A 21,823-nucleotide genomic window follows, 5' to 3' on the forward strand; every position below is an offset into this window, starting at 1 on the left:
GTGCAAGAAGGGGAGAAGCTGAAAAAGTTACTAGCTGTAACTTTGCAAAAAGGGGGAATGGGGCTGTGGGATCTGTGGGAAATCCCTCCAGGAAAAGGATGAAAACCATTTCAGTGAGAGGCTTTGATGCTTTACAGGATTTGAAAAAATAAATTGAAAGTTGGAAAGAGATTATGGGGAGGGTTAGATTAATCTGTTTTACAATCAATTTGAATCACAATAACCTACCAAATGTTTAGAGGATATCAAATCTGCTTTCATTAAAGTTGAGTGCTTTTTACTTAAATGATACAGTCTTTCTTTTAAAAAAAAAAAAATGGTGACATGAATTTTTTAAAAACAGTAATGTTTTACTGCTGTTATGCAGTCTGCAAGGCCAGATTCTGCACTAGTTCCCTTCTGCATTCCAGCAGCACATCTTCATCTAATTCAGAGCGAGGTCGCTGCTGCCAGCTCCTAAACCCCAAGAAGGATCAAAAGGACATTTTTGACAAGATTCTGCTTGTAGTGATCCCTTGAACATCCCAGTGGAGAGGTAGGGCAGAAAAGGACAGGAGATCTTTGTCCTCACAAACAAGGCTGGGGCCTCATCTCGGACCCAAGTGACCTTTGGAAAGCACAGGCATGTGCTCAGAAGCCCCATGCCTCCAGATTAGCTCTGTCTTGGGGTGATTGCATTTACTTCCTCTTGGTTCCTTGTCAAAGGAAGTTCCGTTGGGCTTCCCTGGTGTAAACTGAGCAAAGATTCCTAAGGAGAGCACTGTCTGGGAACAGCAATAAAGACTTGGCAGCAGCATCTTTTCTGTCTGTTCACCTGGGAGGTGGAGGAGGTATGAATCACATTATCCTCTCTGCTATTTCTTCTTACTTCCTAGTCATCCCCTAAATTACCTTGTTTCCCTCCTGTCCCTGCTCTCATCATTCAAGAGTGAGATGCACTGGAGTGGCAGGGGGCTGTGAATGGTTTTGATTTGTATCCCAAAACTTTCTTTAAGGAGCATCTCCCATTTTTAAATGGCTTTTTATTGTACATGAATGAGGATTTAGGTGTCTAATTCTGTGGCCACTTTAGAAGGAAAGACAAAAGGACGAGTAGCCTTAGGCCAGAGTTACTATGTCATGCCTTGTAAAGGGTCTAGATTCAATCCTACACAGAAGCTTTACCTACAATAAGCTTACATATAACAGTTTTACAACACAGCGAGGAGGAAAATGGGCTCTCCCAAACTTGTACCTGAATTGACTCACCTCAGCAGTGTATTTTAATTAACTGGGTTTATTCCTAAAGCAGAAATTACATGCACTTTTTTGATCAAAGCCCGGGAGACCCACTTTAAAACACTCCTGTGTACTGGCAGAGTTACAGTCTTAATCTCTGTGCCTCTCCCTAGAGGTGCTGGCAGTCCCCCCTGCCACGGAGTTCAGGGCTGCTTAGCTCTGGACTGTGATGCATTGACAAAAGTATGCAGAGCTGCAAGGGGAGGTTTGTACAGAGTCTACTCACCCTGTCTGCCCAACCAGTAAACCTTTATTTTCGTAAGCATTAAGCCCACTCACAGATTTAAGAAATGCTCACATCAAAGACAATAGACATATGGAGAAGGTTAACTGGGCTAGGCAAACTGGAGCCATTGTTGGCCCTAAAACACATTTGGAAGAGCCAAAGACGGGGGAGAAAAGAAAAACCCAATAAATTGGCTACGCAAAAGGAAGAATGTAAATTCTGCTGTCAACTTTCCCTGTGTATGGTTATTTCTTGTATTTCCTATTATTGTGTCAGGCTCAGGATGCTTTTGATAGATACGTTTGGTTGTGTGTTCTCAGTTGTCCAGCAACAGAGTTGAGAATTGGTTTTCAGAATCAGTAAAGCTGGGGCTAGCAACTTCATGCCAGTTGTGTTTGTGTGATTTGCATTCCTTGCTAATTTAGAGGTGTTAAAAGTTATCTTGGTGTAACTGTTGTGTTTATGGATCCACCCAAGCTGTCATTATGACTTAAAACATTTAATTAGTGATGCGTATCCAGCTTTATGGGAGTGAAAAGAAAAATCCAGAAACTACAGATTTCTGAATACAAAGTCAAATTTAAGAGATATTTGCTGCTTATATCACCTGATACTTAAAAGCCATGAACATCACTGAGAGATTAACTCATTCTCTACTCGCGTGATTTAAATACTATACACAGGTGGGGAAATACTGCTTCCTAAAACTGCCTTAGTCTCTAGATTATCTTAATTGGAGCAGAGAATTGCTTCTGTTTCAACTGCCTGAGAGGCCGTGGATCTGATTTGGAGGAAGTATTATGAACCACTAATTCTGGTTGGGTTTGCCTGGGGCAATGGGTGTTTGATTCATTATTGTTATCATTGGGTTTTGCTTCTTAATGATTTCATTTTGGGATGGTGTCCAGACACCACAGTGGGTATAATTTCAACATCACTTGTGTATGAACCCTAATTTTGGGCAGTTCTTCCTAGCAGCAACTGAAAGCAATCACCTAAAATCATCTTGCCCATAATTCTGTTGCTAGGAGTCACTCTGTATTCTTAGTAGCATGAGACAGAGATGGGAAAACTAATGAGAACTCTCTACGGTAGAGGCTCCAGATATCTGAACAGAGAGACAAAACTAGAGGCAGAAACCTGGAGCAAATCTCACCGAGGTAGCTGTGTGCAGACAAACCAACTGAGCACTCGAAAGTGGGAGAAGAGGCAAACAGGGTCTGCATTTAAAGATGCCTGTGCTGTGTAATAGTGAGTGAAATGGGTCTAAGTCGCTTTTAGGAGATGTGGTGTGGGTTTACAGCTTAAAAAACAAAACAAAACCCAAACCCACAAACATGTGGGACAGCTGTCCCTAAGAAGAGTGCCCCTTCCTATGTGTGTGACTGTTCTGGTTTGATTTGGGCGTTTTTGTTCTCTCTTAATGGCAGCCAATCCCAGTGTTCCTCACTGTGCACAACGCGGCAGAAGTTATAACCTGTGGGTTCCAGAAGTTTGTGCAGAAAGAGGTAATTGATCTATTAATTGATACATTCAAGGTACCTCCTATGATATAATTGCCCTATAACAAGACACCTAATTTCTTTTAATACGGGCATTAGTGCCATGTGCTTTTCTAGTCTTGCTGTGATAGCTAGTCATTAATGAGATCCAGAGAGAGCTTTGCTGTTGACAAGTACCTATATTGATATTTTCTTTTCCCCTTTAGTTGATGAAACACTGCAAATGTGTATCGACAGTTTGATCCATGTTTTTAAGACTGGCTTGGTCCTGCTTATTTTTTCCTTTTGAAAATTAATATTGCCCCTCTCTCATGCCCCACATAAGAACCTCATTGAGCTGAGATGGAGGAGGACTGGGTCCTCCAGTCCAGTATCATATATGTAGTATTTGATGTGTTATATGATTGCAGGTATATTACATCTCCACATGAAATGCAGGAAGAACAGTGCATTTTTGGATTTGTTTTGAATGCTCGAGAATCTGTCCCAAGACCTATTAAGTCAGGAGAGTAATCCCTGCTCCCTTTAGTAAGAGCTGGGTTTGTTTCTCACAAACTGCATTGGGAATACTTCTTCTTAGGCTACAAAATGCTTTTGTAATGTCCCAGAGAGCTGCTGTGTGAGGTAACACTGGTAAATCGTTCATCACAAAGTCATTTCTACAGTGGCCCCTGGCTCACTGTGGAAGGGATCTTCCATTCATTACTTCTGTTGTGTGTATAGAAGACGCATAAATGGCCCATGTTTACTACTCCTAACATACTGAAGAGGTCACTAAGGTTATGCCTAAAGGGCATACCAGTGTGTACCATGTCCCTGTGGCATTTTCCTCTGATTAGCGTCCCTGTCGAAGTATTTCATATTTTCCTTGTAGCTCACACGTTTATGTCTCCCGTCTTGCAAAACAAAAGCACTACAGACAGGGATAATGCAAACACAGGTCTTGCTTGGAAGCTTCTGGAGAATAATTTTGGAACAAAGGATTGGGAAACTCATGAGTTTAGACCAACACTGATTTGGCTGGGTTAGTACCTAATTAATTAAGAATACTCAATATTTGAGTACATACAGTACATAGTTTTGGCACAGTTCAAGTTAAGTTTGAGGACCAGGTATAAAGTTCATGTCTGGTTTTAGGTTTACCTGCTGTTAAGTAATCTGAAAATATAAATCAAGTTGAAGTAGGCTCCTCTGTAGTCCTGGTTCTTTTTTTCAAATTAAATTTGCTAAGCAGTGCTCAAACGTAATGTTGAATGTTGCTCACTGGATTTTTAATGTGTTTGATTCAGTAAGATCAGCTGTCATCACTTTCCTGTTTTTGAAAGGAGAAGGCACTATTTCACAATTTTTAATTTTAAATTTTAATTTTTTTAATCATACTTTCTTTTTTACAGCAGACCTCTCATCTGAAAGTCTGTAGGTAAGCTTTTAAAACTGCTCAGATTCAGATTCAGACTTGTTTTGGCTCCAGCTTCTGTATTTGCTTCAGATAATGGCACACCAAAACAATGAAGAATGTAAGGCACATTCCCGTGGGCAGTGAGCCTAAATTGCAACATAGGAGTAATTAAATATTTTTAAAATGTATTTTTTTAACAATTGCTTAAATAGATACATTTTTTTCTCCTTACAAAAATAAAAAAAGCCAGAAGGCCAGTCTTCCTGAATAACAAAGCAGTGCTTTTAAGTATGCTTTTGGAAAGGAGAAATAAATCAGGTTTGAAGTTCCAGTGGATATCCTAAACAGTAAGAGAAAGATAATTAATGTGATAGAAAATAGCTAAAAATGCTTTTCCTAAGAAAGAAAAGGTCAGTGATATCCAGTTCTGCTAGAAAAATTCATATTAAGCTCTACAACCTACCAACCCTTGTTGGCCCTACTTGTTTAGGCTTCAAAAAGGAGATAGAAAGGGTCAAACAGAAGTCGGCCAGTCATGTATTAAAAGTTTCATTCTTTCCCCCCATGCCCTTGAAGAACACGTATTTGCTGTCCTCTACATTCTATAATCTTTTAGCTGTGCTTAGAATAGATAATGTTGGGTTATTATTTAGTGTACATAGAGGCACCATCTTCCTAATTTCTTCCTGTTGTTTCCATTATCTGACTTACTGTGGCCTTGTTTTCACCACTGGATTATTGTCAAGAATACCAGGTCTTTTATCATCTTTATTCTGTCTTCTGTGCCCCTAGGGAGCAGGAAAATAAGCTCCAAAAACAAATGTTTGTTGTTATTTATAGTGACAGTCCACAGAAATTCCACATCAGTGTGGCCTGTAGAAATCCTGACTCAGCCACAGGTTAAGAATTTATTTAGTCCATGCCAGGGGACTAGGGGAGGATTCGTGCAGTCCTTATGCCATTTCTAGCGTAATACTCTCACTCCTACTTCGCTCTGTGTTCTGGAATTACACATAACTTTTAATGGAGTCACCTCTGCTGGAATTGTTGTAACAGGCAATTCACCTTAATGAAAGAACTTTTTGATAGCCATTCACAGCCAGAAATTGGTTGATTCTGGCTTTCTGAAGCAGTCTAGAGAAGCCAGATGGCAAGTAAAGAATAGTATTCCCCACAAAAAACTTATTTTCATCACTGCTGAGATGTTTTGTGCTACTGTTCCCATACGACTTTGTTGTGTGTGAGTTATGAAGAACGCATGATGTAAAATTTATTTTTGGTGGCAGAAATTACTTTTTAAATACAAAATAAACAAATGAAGTGTCAGTGTAAAATTGAGTGGAATTGGCTATAGTTCGCTGAGAGTACAAATCCAGGTTACGAGCTTTTGGTCCTGTTTGGTTTTTTTCTCTTCTCCACAGTGTGCTGTTCCTCTTGGTAGCAGCAGTGTGCCTTCCTTTATGTGACACACAGGTAGGTAAGCTCTGCTTTGTAAAGCAGCTCTGGTTAGACCTTGATGTTTGACATCTTGTTAGCATATGCAGGATGCAGCTTTTACTTGTAAGCTAGGGTGGGATTCCTGCAAACGAATTGTAAATGTTGCCTAGTGCTGTGTTGTAGTCTTGCTGGGTTTAATGTGTTTGCATCATGGTAAAACCCCTGAGCAGTTCACCACGCAGCTGTGGTGAAGGTGGTGGCTGGGGAAACCATAGTTTAACTTCATAGAGGACTTAGAGCAAATCACTTAGGTTTGAATTAATTGCTTGTACCTGCAGGATGTTCCTAAATTAGCTTTGTAATCACTCTACACACTTCCTGTAACTAATGGAGAAAGAAAGGAAGTACTTTCAGAGAGTAGCTCGGTCTAGCAAAGATATATTCCTTGGAGGTGCTTTTTCTCTTCTGGAGACTTAGGAAGGCTGTTTCCTTGTTTTAGATACTTCAGTTAATATCTGAAGTCAGGTGGGATGAATCTGGGAACTTGTCTGGATGCATCTGATCAAATGTAAGCCATCAGAAGTGTTGCACCTGTGCTAGCTTTCTTCATAGTCCATGGTGCAGAGCAGGAACTTCTGGTGTATAATTCATCTCCCCTGAAAGAAGACATCTAAAATATGCCAGGTGAATTCCTCTCAAAAATATTTATTTTCCCCCACTGATGGTGAAGAGAGCCTGAACATCTGCCTGCTCAGAGGCAGACGTCTGTTTAAAGCATTCTTTTGGGTACTCTGTGGTTAGTGAGAGTCTTGGGAGAGAGACTGCTTAGCTGCAGCAGGGGCCAAGAGGGGAAAGGAGACCAGACAAAAACCTTAGTGATGTTTCTCTCTTCTTCTTGCCCTGCCCTGACTGCCAATACAAGACTAAACAGACTGGGGTCCATATTCTCAGATGGTTTAAAATGGTGTACATATCTGAAAGAAATAGAGCTATCCTTGCCAAGAGTAGCTGAGAGCCTGGGTAGCTGGCACATGGCAGCTCTCTAAGCGGGACAGAAAAAAACTTTAGCCTTCCTAGTCTTCTTTAGTCATCTTCTCGTTCTTTGTAGCATAGCTCCCACTGGCTGTACGTGCTTCGTGAAGCTAACTGCAGAGAAATAGTGATATGTCCGTTTACATGAATGTGCATTTATTTATGTAGATGTTCTTTATTGCAGTTTGATCCAAACGGTTATTTATGGGCTCTAATTCACTTGATCTGTGTTGGTAAGTCATTTTCTTTTGGAAAAAGAATTAGGAAGAGTAAATATGTTGGAGAAGCAAATCAGCTTTATTATGAAGTTACTGATATTTAAGGTTCTTGATATAAGAAACACTTGGAAAGAAAGAAGCCCCTCAGTAAAGATAAGAAAGTGCATTCCTTTTATAGATTTATGTTGAAAACAACAACAGAATAAACTAGATATTGCAGTCAGCTAACAGTGCATGAGAAAATGTGCATATAATTTTAATCAGCACTAAGCTTTTCTGGGAGTTTTTGATGGTTGCCTACTAAAAGACATTTCTTTCTGAGGGGAGAAGAAACATGAAGAAAACCAAGCAATAACTTGTAGCTGGAGCTTTATTGCACACACTGATTTTATTTAAAAAATGACAAAAATATTCTAAAATATCATGGAATATGCTCCCAGAGGAAGGATGTTGAAATGTTGGGGGGTTTTATGCAGTCATATGCATTTTTAAAAAATGGTAACAATGAGTTGTATAATCTGTCAGGTTTTCTTTTGTCTTTTTCAGACTAAACATTGATTTGGATAAATCACAATTCTTCCCTGAAAAGCTAGAAACAGTCAGATCTAGCAAATCTGAAGAAAACTGGAGTAGTAATTTTTGCATAGGAGATTTGTGTCTTTTGGAGCATTAGGCTGGATAATAAGGGACTTGTATTTGGTACTTAGCTGTCCTAGAGACTTAGCGAGTGATTCATTCATACGTTAAGTCTTGTCTGCAAATTAGGGATGATTCCTTCTTTATTTTGTCTATTCATACTGTAAAATATTCAGGGCAGAGGTTATGTGTTTATATGTATTTGTGTCTAGGGAGGTCTAGCGATGCCACTGGAAAATGTTGTTAACATACAAATAAGAAATAATTACCTTTTTTTTTCCTTTAGGAAATGTTATATGGTAAACATCTGCTCATTTAGATAAAACAAAAAGCTAAGGATTTTTCACTTCAAATACTTTTTTGCTGTAGGGAGTGATTTTACTGCTTTCTCAAAGCCAAGAGGTCTCATTTGTAAAGTACTCGTAGGCCACGGAGGTGGAAAGCTGCTTTGAGTGTCTTCAGGAGACCTCTTTTGTGTGCTTGAAATGTGTAGGAAGTGCCAACATAATGTTTATGCTCAAAATATAGCTTCTTTCCATTTCTCTTGTTTTTGAAAGTTGTCGATATGACTGTTGGGGTTTTTTTGTGTAATCAGATTTCCTATCAACTAACACAGAATAAAGAAGCTACAAGAAGGGGCAAACCGATGTACTATCTTATCACACAGTTAATTGAGACAGAACATTAGAGAAAGGATGTGTGTCCTACCCTTCAGCTTGGCTAATGGGGGCAGAATTGAGGACATCTATTACATTGCGTTCTGCTGGATTTGCTTTTCATGTTCTAGTTTTCTTTGCAAACCAAAAAAACCCCGCAAAGCCTTAAAGAAAAGGTCTGGAAAAAATAGAACCTGAAGCTGCATTGTTCCTTCCTTGAGTGCTTGAAGCCTTTCCCAGAATAGAAATGGGAGCTAATGAAGAGGTGGAGATGTCAAGAATGTAAAGAAACTGGAGATCCTAGAGCTGTGAGAACTCTTAAACAGGAAGGATGGCTGAGAGCCAACAGCTGTAGGGGTCTACATAGATGAACACATCATAGAAGGTACACAAAAAATGGGGTGGGCTGAAGGACCCATTCTCCGACAGTTTTTTGTATGTATTTACACACACATGTACACACACACAGGCCTTTGTAGTTGCCATGAGCTAGGAGTTATCTCTTCTTAAGAGCTAGCAGAGACACATAGCATAACAGTACTCTGAGACAATGACACTTTGAAAACTATTAATTTGAAGCGATAGGTTCATTTTACTCATGGTTTAGGCATCCTTTGTGCTGTGTTGCCAAACTAATTCAGAGGGGTTCCACGTGTGCTGGTACTATGGCCAAACAAGCCCTTGTTTGTCAGAATGATTGCATGTTATGACAATTACATGTGTCATTTCTATTACAGGGGCTTACAAAGTATTTCGCAAGTTATGGAAACCTAGCTCTTTAAGGTAATGTGTTTTCATATTCTTTTAAAAAGAAAGAGATTGCTATCAATGAGTGTTAGAGACGCATCTGTGTAGTAGTCAGGTAAACTGTAGGGATCTCTGCCTTAACAGCATGAGCTGGTCCACTCTTGGTTAATCATTAACAACTTCTCTTGCAAGAGGAGTCTTACTTATTGTTGATAACAGTAGCATGTGGTTATTGGTAGTTATGCTGCTAACTTGAACACTGTATTAGTTTTAAACAGTGTATTATCAAAGAATGATGACTCAGTCCTGGAAAAAGAACCCCTAGTTATTGGCACAGTCATCAAGAGGAAATGTTAGTTTGTGTTAGCCTTGAAAGCTGCAAGGTTTGAATCTGTCCATATCTCCCTTTGCGACACAGTCTTGAAAGCGTTTAGCAGCTGGTGACTTGCCACAGGACTGGAATGGCTGAGTGCCTTAAAATCCTTGAAACCTAGCACTAATCCCATGTGCATGTTAGAACTTCAGCCAGACAATAGTTGTTGTGAAAGCAGGTGGCATTACATGTTCACAGTGTCTATAATCTGCGGTTGTCTCTATGGATGGGGATGGGTATGCTGCCACTGCATATTATGTATATGTACATAATACGTGTGCGTATAGGTATGGATAAGCTCATTTAATTCAAAACCATCTTCCATCTTTGTTTAAAGGCTCTAAATTTTAGTCACTCTCACTTTATCTTCACTTTAAGTGAGACTCCCACTGACATAGTAGCAAGAGAAATAATGTGCAAATGATGTGTAAATTAATACACTGATTAATATATTGATAATACCATTATATTAATATATTATTATAATGTATATAATCATAATGTTAGCATTGTCTAATTATAACATTGTTTCATATCATATATAATATTAATATTATGTACTTTTACAGTGTGATAATACTAATTAATATACTGATCTCTTATACCGAATGAACTGCATTACTAAAAGAACACTTTTTTTCCTTCCCCTCCTCTCCCAGTGATCTGGACCAACAGTACATCAACTATGTATTCAGGTAAAATGAATAAGCCTTTGATACACCATAGCTAGTTTTATGTGGTATATGTTTTCATTTTCAACCGTGGCTTGTTTAGCAAACTCATAGCTACCACTACTTAAGTGTATTTATTTAGCAGGACATTCACTGAAAGAACAGTGCTAAGCTGAGTGACTTAGCAGCTGAATTTTTTTGGCTCTGGTTGTGGGTGGACATGCCAATATGCACCTGGGGAGGTAACGAGGTGTTAATTATGAATTTTTTAATCACCGTGTGCACAAGTGATCTATCATTTCCAGAAATAATATTTACAGAGTAACTCCTTGGCAATACCCCACTTCAGAAAATAAAACTTGTACAAAATTGCCAGAAGGGGAGGTAGTGGTTACAAAAGTACGATGTGCAAAGAACATGAGTAGTAACTGATTGTTCAGAGTGCTGTTAGTGGTGTTGAGTAATTCAGACTTTCAGTTGTTTTTTCTGATTTTGAGATATAAAAGTGGCTTGTTATTTTGTAGTTAGTGAAACAGCCTGAGTCACTGACCAGACTCCCCTGCAGGTTTTTTTTTGTTTAAAAATAAAGTCAGTCCTTTCCTCAAAGAACCATATAAGCCAGAACATTTAGTGTGCATGGCTTCCACTAGATTTTTGTGAGGCTTTATTTGAAGTAAGGCATATAGAGACTTTACTAGATTCTCCTCCATGCATAATCGCATCTTGTATAGGTTGACCTCTTTTCTTGGGATGGTAGCTAAAGTTGTACAGGAACACTATGAAGTTCTAAGAAAGGATGGTCAAAAGGGCTGAAAGAGAGAGCAGAAGTTAGGAATAAGCATAACAAAAGTGAAGTTGTGCTTGTCCATTTGATTAGATGGATGTGTGCTTTTGTCTGACTACATCAAAGATCCTTGATAGGAACACATCATGGGCACCAGTGTAGGACAGTTACTTCACTTCAATTCCCATTTTTCTTGTCAGCATCATCAAGATGATAATACTATGTATCTTTTTCTATCTTACTTCAATCAAATCTCCTATTTCCATAATTAAGTAATGCAGGCCTTTGATTTTGTGTTTGTGTGGTTCCAGTGTCTACTCACCAGGATACCATGTGTTGACAATATCTGAATATCAGTTTGCTTGAAGTAGGCTCTTGTTTAAGTCAGTTGTTGTCTTCCATCTGTTGTGAAGTGCAAAGCAAATCAATTTTACTCAGAGAAGGTAGTTGGTTTACTGAAAATGGTTTGAAGATTTAGTCATGGAACGTGCAAATATGCTGCTCTGTGCAGAAATAACCCATGAAGTCTTGCATGAGCTGTAGCTATTTGTGTTGAAGGGAGAATCATGAAACAAGCAGTAAAATCAATTTATTTTTCATTTGGCACCTGCCTGACTATGGCTCTCAGTTGCCATTTTAGTTGAAAACTACATCTGGGCCTGAACCTTTAAATTCAGATTTTGGCTGAAGGTCTTAATTTTGTAGCTTTGATTGAAAAGTCAGGGCTGGGTCACCTGCTGTGTTAGAGGATGGTATCCTCTGAAGTCTGTGAAGTTGTGTCCAGCAGAGAGCAGGAGTTCCATATTACATGGAAAGTATGATTGTTGATTTAGAGGCTTTGAAAGGGAGAAAATTCTCACTAAGGAACTATGAGGTGCAGTGGTATGTATTTTAAAACTCTTCTTTTTAAAAAAAAAAAAAAAGCCAAAACACCAACAATGGAATTGTGCAAATTGGAAGATGGCTTTTTTTAGCATCTGCTTAAAAGCAAAAATGTGTTATCAAAGCTTGCAAAGATTTTCACCATTGAGGGGCTTAAAGGTCACTCTAGCTTGCGAGAGGATGGTGCAAAGCAATGCTGGAAAGCGGGTGGCTTAGAGGAGGTAGAAGACTGGATGCTTATTTGTTTGGCTTGGGACTGTGGCTATCTATCTGTCTAGGTATCTGTATATGTATGTATGTATATATTTCTGTGTGTTAGAGAAGTTCATAGTCCATAGCATTTGGACTTTATTGTGTCTAGGGAAAACAAACAGTACCATGGGCAATGGGATAAGTGACATCTGATTTCTTTTAGAGTTTTATTTTGTCATAATAGCAGATCATGTTTGAAAGGGTGTGAAATTTAGTGGAAGCTCTGTCTTTGTTTGTGACCTCCATGGCATGCCACTGCCATGAAGGTCCTCCAGTGTCTAATGGGGCTGAAATCTTTCTGCTGCAGAAGGCACTGGGAGGGTTTGTCTCTCTGTGAGACCTCTGCGCATGTTATCTTGGAGATGACTGCCACTTCCCAAATCTGGATGAGGTTGGTCAGCGTGTTTCAAAGCTATGTAGAGCTATGTATGTGTACACCCAGCTTTATTGCACAAGCTTAATTTCTGCAGAAAACAGTCAAAAGTATTTTTAAATCCCACTGAACCAAGGGCATTTTACTCTGAACGTTCTCTGAATGAGCGCTAACTCCTCACAGGCAGTTCTGCAGAATTACTGTAAACGTGTGCTTATCTCTGTCAGAAGGTGCACTAAATTTTGTGATTTAGCAGGCGTTAAGGTACATGCTACTTCCTTTTCTCAGGGCTTCTCGAGGACTGTTTTGGCCATGACAGGGTCCCAGTTCCACCTCCAGAACAGGACAGTCTAATGTGTACTGGTGGTCTTGTCTGCATGAGCATGATTCTATGAATCCATGATTTATGAAGGAACTTGGTAGTATGGTATCAGTGCAACTTTATCCTCTTAGCACTATTATCAATAGGCCTTTATAGCTCCTTATTTCTAACCTAGATCAGACAGCTGATATGCCAGCTGTCCAGGGAAAAGAAAACAGCTGTATGGGCACAGCCAGATAGTGTTTAGAATGATAGAATCATTTAGGTTGGAAAAGACCCTTAAGATCATTGAGTCCAACCGTAAACCCAGCACTGCCAAGTCCACCACTGAACCATGTCCCTGAGCACCACATCCACACGTCTTTTAAATACCTCAAGGGGTGGTGACTCAACCACTACCCTGGGAAGCCTGCTCCAATGCTTGATAATCCTTTTGGTGAAGAAATTTTTCCTAATATATAGGAAAATATATAGGTTTGTTACAATAGAGTCTGTTCAAAGCGTTTCTGTTCAGTACAAAAGCACAACTGTACTCAGAGTGTAGAGACTGCCCGGATAAAGCAGATTAAAAGTTCTGCCCCAAGCTACTGGATGCTAGAATGTACCAATATGTTAGATTGAAAAAAAATATATTTAGATTAAAAAGAAACATTAACTGTATTGGCTCTGTTGGACACTTTCAGAGGTGCAACTGAAATCAGCAGTGTCTCCTAACATATGCTGTCCCTACATGCCATGCACTGTTTCTTATTTTAAAATCTGGAACAGTTTGGGAGGGGAGAATGTCTTAAGCAAATGTACATGAACTGGAACTTTCCAGAACCAAACAGACCTGAAGAAATATTTGCTGATGTTGAAAGTGTGGCGTTCTTCTCACTTCATCACTTACAGCATGATTATTCAGCTTTTAAAAAAGGAGCCAGATCAGGAACAAGTGTAGGAGGGAAAGCAGAGCTGTGCTATGCAGAGAAGGGAGGGGTGATCTTGCTTCTCAGTGCCCAACCCAACCCTGTTCATCCATCTCCCTTGTGTTTAAGCATATGGGGCAGGGAGGGGAAGGAAGAGAAGAGGGGAAATGTACTTCCAAGAACCTCCCTCTAATCCTCCAGTCTTGTTCCCACCACCTTCTTTTACTGTAGTATTGTATTTCCCTGCACTCTGACTTCTGCGTTAGTGTTACACTTCCGCGTGTTTTTTCCAGAAATCTTGCATTTTCTTTTTTATCTTGCCAGTCCCCCGCTTTTTATCAAGAAGGGAGCCAGATTTCTCCCACCCCAGCTAGCTGGCAACGGGTAGCATGGGCTGGGGGTGGGGTAGTAATGTCCGCCTGGCATGCTGAGGGATACATAATGTGTCTTAGAAGTGGGTCATGGCTCATCTTGGGTTTTCTCCTATGCTGAGGCAGGTAGAGATATGTTACTTCTTGTGGAGAACCTGAAAGTAAGTTTCAGTACCTCCCAGGATCTGTCACCATCCAATACTTGTTCACAAAGGCATGCCAGGTAGCCTAGCAGTCACTGATGAGGAGAAAACAAAGACTTACAGTGGGAGAGTTTCAAATGGTGAATAAATGGCACTGACAAAAGTGCGAGGTAAAGGCTCTAAGCAGCTAAACTACATCGGGCTTGTGGAAGAGCTGCTAATCTGTCACTTTTGTGAATTAAAAAAGCTGCAGTAGGTTTTTCTGCAATAGGGAAGTGCAGATTTGCAGACATAAATTGCTGTTCTTGCTGACAAAACCTCTTTTTAGCCAGAAAGAAAACCATGGGTGACCCAGCCCTCAGTACTGTATACAGGGGAAAAGAGAGGAGCAGAGAAGTACGGCACAGGGATTTTGTTTTTGCTGAAGCCTGACGTCCAGGCTATCCTGCTGGAAACCTCTGAATCCCTAATCTGGTTTTACTACATCATGGTGTCTTTGCTACTGATGTTCTGTTCAGAGCAGAGTTACAGCACAGCTTTAATGCCATCTAACCCATTTGCCTTAACCTGCCCCACACTTCACAAAGAACATTTCGTTTTCCTCTTATGTTTTCTTTGGATCGAGGCCTGGGATGTCTGCTAGGGTTATCAATTCCTCTTGGTTGCAGAAGGAAGTTTCTCTCTGAGCATTTCCCAGTCTCGCTGACTTTTTGTTTAAAATTTAGTAATGCAAAAAGCGAAAGTGGAGAAGCATGGCTTAGTCATCATTCTCATCACTGTTGATTAAATTTCACTTGCCCAGCCAGTCTCCTGTTTTCTCTGTTATTCAGTCAAAGGCAATAGGCCTGCGCTTCCTCTTCACTCTTCACCAGGAAACTGAGGAATTGGGCCTCTTTACTGTGAATTCCTCTTGACATCCCATGCAGGGAGAGTGCATGTGTGGAGGGGAGGGGCAGGGGGAATTGCCTATTGTAAGCTATCTGCTTTGCCTTATTAAATATCTTTGTGACGACCACATCTTTTTAAAACATATAAATATTGATAATGTGAACATACTGTACCAGCTGATGGCTTTCAAAGCCCTTGAATAAAGCATTTAGCCCAAAATACCTGCCTGCCTGTCACTCATAAACAATTTCCTCCTTCAGCCTGTCATCTTCCACGACTGATTTCGGTGACAAGCTTCCCCCCGAGGCTTCCTTGGTCATGGGATTTCCATACTCTTTGCAGTTCCTTTTGCTACTGGTGTCTCTGTGAATGGCACTGGGATTCACCAAAGCATGCCGAGGGCAGGCCACCAAGCGCAGTAGCCTGGTCATGTAGAGAACTGGGGTCAGCTGAGAGTGGGCAGGCTTGGAAACGGTAGCTGCGTTAACACTGGGAAAGGGAGTTGGCCTCATATAAGCGCCACACTGATGATATGGTACTGCTGCAGGTACTGGAGGTAACTCATTTACAGAGAGTTCAGTTTTCTATCCATAACCTTGTGTGCTGGGAACCACTTCCAGCTCTTTCTCTGCCTTAAGTTTTCATTGTGCAGGCTTCCATTCCACTGCAGGCTGGGTTGGCACTTTACTGCCATTACTGGGCCTAGCGAACTGTAAGAATCACTGGTAATTAGCCATGGAAAATTGCCTAGCTTTAGCATTCATAACATTAATGAATGTCTTTTTACCTTTGTAAAGCAGTGCTTGCTGCTTATCAAGAAGCAACATCTCCAGATACTCTTTTGTCCTTCTCCCTCTTGTCCTTTGTCTTTGTCATGGACATATGTTGTAGGTAATTGGAGGAAGCTGTAACTCTGCTTTAGAGACATGCATGCTTCTCCCATCTTGCAATGCCCCAGAATATGTTTCTGTAGCTTTCTAACCTTGGAAACAACATAGAATGAAAAAAAGTGGGACAAAATCAGAAATTTACCAGAAGAATCAGTAGCACTAAAAAAGGCTCTGGACAGTCTATACCGCAAACTCAGAGGATGAAATCTTTGTAGGACCTCAGAAATCTTAAGTGATACTCCAGGTAAAGAACTGGTCACAGCTGATTTTCTTGTTCAGTTGTATCTTTCTGAAAACTGTGCTTCATTTGGGCCAGTACTTGGTTTTATTTTCATGTGTTCTGTTTCAACTTGTTAAATTGCAGCATTTGTCCTTTCTCTAACTGACATTTTGGGCATGAATGTGCAGTGCATGCACAATCACACGCTTAAGACTCTATATTCGACTGTTGTATGCAATATATGCATATCCCTATCAAGCGGACATCAGTCCACACACAGCTGAAATTAATCCTTGGACAGAGAGACACTCAAGTCTAGACACAAGTACAGTTCTCTACAGGTTCTGTCTTGGTGGTGTCACCAGCTGGCTGAACAGCAGGTCTGTTGAAAAGGACTTGGGGGGAACAGTGAATGCTGAGATATCTGTGAGGCAGTTGTGAATGCTCATGGCAAATTAAGGCAAACAATGTACTGGGCTACATTAGAAGAAGCGTGGCTGTCAGATTGAGAGAAGTTATTATGAGCATTGCTGAGGCTGCAGCTGGAATACTCTATTCAGCATTGGGCCTCACAGTTCAAGAAAGATGCTGAGAAACTGAGGATGTAGCAGAGGGTACTGACATTGCTAGGGACTTAGAGCACATGGCCTACTGCAAGGAGGGTTTGAAGGAGCTAGTCTTGTTGAGACCGGCAAATTGGAGACCAACCTAACAACTGCTTACACCTTCTTGGAAGGGAGTTGTAAAGATGACAGAGCTAAACTCTTTTAAGGAGTGGCAGGTAGTATAACATGGAACAACAGCCATAAATTGCAGCTTTAGTGGTTTAAAGATGGGACATCAGGAAAAACTTTGCTAGGAGGGTAGGGTGGCCCTGGGAGAAGTTACTCAGAAAGGTACGGAATCTCCATGCTGGGGTGTTTTTGAGACCTGGCTTTTTGAGACAGGACATGATCAAACACAGAGCACATGATAAGATATTGGTGATAGTCCTACTTCAGGTGAGAGATTGTATTATGTGACCCTGGAGATTCCTTCCCAACCAACTTTTTTTTTTTTTAATTGATGCTTATGCTTTAGTTATTCTACTTAACTGGAATAAGTTTCACCATGAAAAAAAAAAAACAAACAGAAAGCTGTCAATTTATAATGTTCAGGCCATGTCATAAATTCTGTAGTATACAATTAATCTCTTTTTATTTTTTTAGTGTGGTGCTGTTGGCCTCTGCATCCCATCCAGCAGGTAAAGTGGATTGAGTTGTTCCTTTTTTAGGTTTCCATATTGCCTTTCCTTTCCACGCTTGTTTTTAGAGGCCAACCTCTGTAGGATTTTAGCCCTGGAATTCAACAGGAGTATGACCAATAATATTATATCCTGTAGGAAGAGGAGAGGAGGGTATATAACACTGTATAATTTGCATTATATTTACCAACACCTTTCATAGCTGCCCTTGAGAAAGAAGCAGCATGGGACAGACAGCAAACAGCAGCTTTTGAGGTGGTGCATGGTAGAGAACAAGGATTCCCTAAGTGAATATGTCCTCTTCAGAGCACTGTCCCAGCAGTCCATATAGAACTGTGTTTCCTTCTCTGCATTGCCCTCAATGCTATGCAGAGTTTTAATTTTGTTCGTTTCATAAGATGTATCCCTTTGCTTGAACCCGTGGCAGGATTTGAAGTAGCAAAAGATCAAAGGCTAAAAATGGTGAAATTGAATATTTGATGGTGACTAATATTCCTATCATATTGGTGTTTAAATAGTTAGAAGGATAAAGGTGGTCATCTGTTGCTTTCACTAGACACTTGCTCAGTCAGAAAAACAAAGGAAGAAGCATTTAAATAAACATAAATTCCCCCTTTTGCCTGGTGGTGCATATTGTGCATATAGCATTCCCCCACCAGGACAGGCAGACATGTTAAGCAAAATAGTCCTGCATTTCAGAAAGTGAAAGATGAAGCTCCCTCCGAATCTGTAGAGCCTGAAGGCTGGAGAACTCCTGGGAATTGTTACTACCAAGAACAACCAGGGTCCATGTTCCTGGAAATGCAAGTACTTGAGAGCTCTGCTTGGATCTGGGAGAACTTTATTAAACTTCTCAACTTGCTCTGTGTGACAGAGTTCAAATGCCAGAGGGGGAAGCAGTCAACATATGTCTGTGTTTCCTGTTGCCTTAGTAGGAACGATCACAAGCTCTGTAATAAAAGAAGTGGATATGATGTATGTCTATCCGCTGGCAACTGTTGCTCAAGCAGGATCTTCTGTATACTAAGAAAGAATACTCTTACGTATCCCTTTCCCCTTTTTCAACCAAAGGCAGAAACTGGCTAGAAGCAAGGTCAGAGAGAAATCATTAAACACACTAGAAATGTGGAAAGCATCATAAATGAAAAGCCAGCCAGCTGTAAAAGCTCAAAGGAATGTTAAACTAGTAATGTTCATATAATTGCTGTTCTCTTGCTTGTAACAGTGGGTAATTCTTTTCCCTTGTGTTCCACTGAGTATATTGCTTTGTCCCTCAGGTGATCTCTTCAGTGCCTTGGACTTTCCATTCCTGTACTTCTACAGGTTCCATAGCAGCTGCTGCGCCAGGTAACCTCTCTATAACAGGACATGTCAATGTTTTCAAAATAAGAGATCCCACTGATTTCCAGCCTTGACTCCCAGTTAAAAAATTAGTTATACTAGTTCCTGCTGGCACAATGCACTAAAACCACAGAGAATATGTATCTGTGCATATCTCTGGATATGGATTGGAAGGCCTGAGAGTCAAATGTGCTGGAAGTATATGTATTTATCTGAGTGAGGGCATTCTGATCAGGAGAGTTCCCAGACAGCAATAAAATAATTTTTACCTAATGTAGCAAAGCTTTGATAAATAGCTTCTCTCAAATGCTTCTCAAGTCGGATTAGCCCTTGTAAAACTTGCTGTTTGCAGTGATTACAAAGTATTATTCTTCAGCAGTATATGGGTGTACATGGATTTATTTGCCTGTACATCTTGTTATTTGGCAGAATGCTTTTGGGGGGGGGGGCTAAAAGGGAAAAGCTTTAACAAGCATTCCTTTATTTTGAGTAGCAAAAGTTCACTGCCCAAGAGTGTAATTCTCACAAGACAATGTAAGTATGTGTTCTATAGGTCTTAATAATCTCAAAAAAATTTATTCCTGTCTTTCCCCTCCAGTCTTTTACCAGATGGAAGTATTCTGTTTTTAGAGGGGAAAAAATATTTTCACGCTAACTGATGGCAAAAATATTTCCTGATTGTTAGGGATTTCTTAATCGTGTCTGGATTTTTCATTAAAAAGGGATATTAAAAATTATTATTAAATAATTTCCCTCTGTACATAGTTTTTTGGTACAAAAGGGGCTTTTTTCAAGGGTTGACTATCCACACTACAAGGAACTTGCAATTAGTTATTAACGAATAAGTTGTTCCACGGTAGGTAGGTGAAATCTATTTCTTCTCAAAGGCAAGGTCTGACTGCAGGCGCTAATGGATATCTTTTTAGCAGAGTTATTCTTCTCTTTCACTTCATTAGAATTTTACCACTGTTGTAGCCTCCCACTTCTGTTTCCATGGCCCCAGCTTCAGTACACATATCGTAGATAGCACTGTACACTACAGCAAGTGGAAAGGAATAGTTAGATGGAAAAACAAGCATCTCAGTTGCTCTCCTACGTCTTGTAATCCAGTTTCTTTATAGACGTAAAGGATTTGGAGGAAAACCTGTACAATGCAAAGTAAGGATAACTGATGCAGCTAAGCCTACTACCTCCACAGAATGTCTGAAGCATTGGTAGTAAGGTGCAAAGTGCTCCATTTATTTAACGAAATAAATTGGTGTTAATTGTGACATCAGTATTTCAGGTATTATAATTAGCTGTTTCACTTTTTATCTCTGAATAACACTAAACAGCTTCAAATCACTCTGACTAAAGGCCCTTCTCAGCAGGGCAGAAGATGTGGAACGAACTTAAGGCAGCTGCTTAAGACTTTCAAAAGTTTGGGCAATGCTGCTTCGTTGAACTCACTGATTTCTCAGAGTGGAATGCTCTACTGTTCAACACTTCATCCTCTGCAACAGGGAGCTGAGTTCAGGCCTATCGTTTATCATCAAAGCAGCATCTGGTTTCTTGGCTCCAGGCACAGCAGATAGTACTGTGAGGTCTCATGTTACAGCTCAGTGTAAGAAACCCTAGTACCTTCTACTCCTGGGCAGTTATCTTACCCTACTGTTTGGTGTATCAAAAACACCTGTACTGACATGTGGCTGAGACGCAACTTTGCCGAGTGAACCGAGCAGGGAACAGCACTTGGGTGAGGTTCTGGAGCCTGTCACGGGACTTCTGGCCTGGGGAGCCACCATCTTCCACCCTTCCTGCTATTGCAGAGAGGGCACCAACTAACTGCATTGCATCAGTATCCAGGACAGCATACCTTGTTCAAATACTGAGGCACTTTTTGCCTCGCCACATGTGTGCTGTGTTGATCCAATCTCCTTTCCCGTGCAGCTTCCCACAGTACTTTGTAATCTCTTACGCCTCTCAACCAGCCACACAGTAATTTGTGCCTTACATATTTTGAAGTCCTTTTCTATTCCCTGCTTGCTGGTTTACACTTTTTCACTGGTTCACGACCAGTGGGTTTTAAGTATGTCACAAGTGAAACAAAATCCAGAGCCAAAGCTTATAAGCTCTCTTAGGTCCAGTGAGATGTAGAACAGAGTTTCCTTAAGACTAGTCTTGGCTACAAGAGCATTGGGGACTACTGTCCTATATGACTTGAGAATCAAAACCCACTTAACTGTCAGCAGGGAGCTTTGGAGTACTCTGTTCCCAGCACTACTGAATCATCTGTCTGTTTGTAATACAGTAGAGATGTATTGGACTTCTTAATTGCAGTTTTAGGCTTCATGAAATTTAAACAGCTTGAAAGCTTCAGGCAGAAACTTTCAATGGTTATTTCTTCAGTTCAAGGCTCTGTGGAGGTTGAAGTGAGTTAGTTGCCAAACATGTGTGGCTCCTGTTGAAATTAGCATTGCCTTTATTCAGAGCCATTTCAATGCCTGAAGTTAATATTTCACCTCATGTTTCCAATAATCTCTACTTTTTTGATTATGCAAGTGCATTAGAGACCAGCCATAAGAGCTTTACTTAGGCTCCAGTTACTGACTGAACAAAACCTGAGATGTACTGGACGTAATGTAAGCTCTTTGTCCACCGGCTTTCTTTCTCCAAACGTGATTAACGCTGCTCGAAGAGTGACTGTTCGGTTCTGCATTCGGAAAACCAAGATGCCTGTAAGAGGTTGCTTAGTTGAAATTAAGACACTTTATTAACAAGCTTTCCCCATCCCTTGCAGTGGACTGTTGGGATTCTTTCTGATGTTGCACACAGTGAAGCTAAAAAGCAGCACAACCTCAGGGCAATATGCAGCATGGATTTTCCTTGCAAAGGTAAGAGGAAGACTGTCACAAGAACACAGGGGATCTGTCCTTCTCTCAGGAGAACTGAGGAATTTCTGCATCTCTCTAGTTTCCCTTGCTATTCCTATTTGATGCTCCTAGGGTCTCTGTGCAACCTGCACGTAGAGTTGAGGTGACAAGTATCAGGT

The 21,823-nt window shown here is 40.4% G+C and overlaps 1 protein-coding gene across 5 annotated transcripts in view; it reads left to right on the plus strand.

Moving 5' to 3' along the window:
• TMEM241 (transmembrane protein 241) overlaps nt 1–21,823 on the plus strand; it is a 58,442-nt gene that overhangs the window by 9,476 nt on the left and 27,143 nt on the right. For 3 of the 5 annotated variants that reach the window (XM_064442871.1, XM_064442873.1, XM_064442869.1), the window contains exons 5-13: nt 2,935–3,012; nt 4,401–4,426; nt 5,827–5,878; nt 7,059–7,107; nt 9,122–9,167; nt 10,164–10,199; nt 17,417–17,451; nt 18,729–18,798; nt 21,572–21,665. In XM_064442871.1, the coding sequence (XP_064298941.1) occupies nt 2,935–3,012; nt 4,401–4,426; nt 5,827–5,878; nt 7,059–7,107; nt 9,122–9,167; nt 10,164–10,199; nt 17,417–17,451; nt 18,729–18,798; nt 21,572–21,665 (486 nt within the window). The remainder of the gene's footprint in view (nt 1–2,934; nt 3,013–4,400; nt 4,427–5,826; nt 5,879–7,058; nt 7,108–9,121; nt 9,168–10,163; nt 10,200–17,416; nt 17,452–18,728; nt 18,799–21,571; nt 21,666–21,823) is intronic. The other 2 variants (XM_064442870.1, XM_064442874.1) reach the window with 2 other exon arrangements.

This window comes from Phalacrocorax carbo, chromosome 2, assembly GCF_963921805.1.
Source record: "Phalacrocorax carbo chromosome 2, bPhaCar2.1, whole genome shotgun sequence".
Taxonomy (NCBI): domain Eukaryota; kingdom Metazoa; phylum Chordata; class Aves; order Suliformes; family Phalacrocoracidae; genus Phalacrocorax; species Phalacrocorax carbo.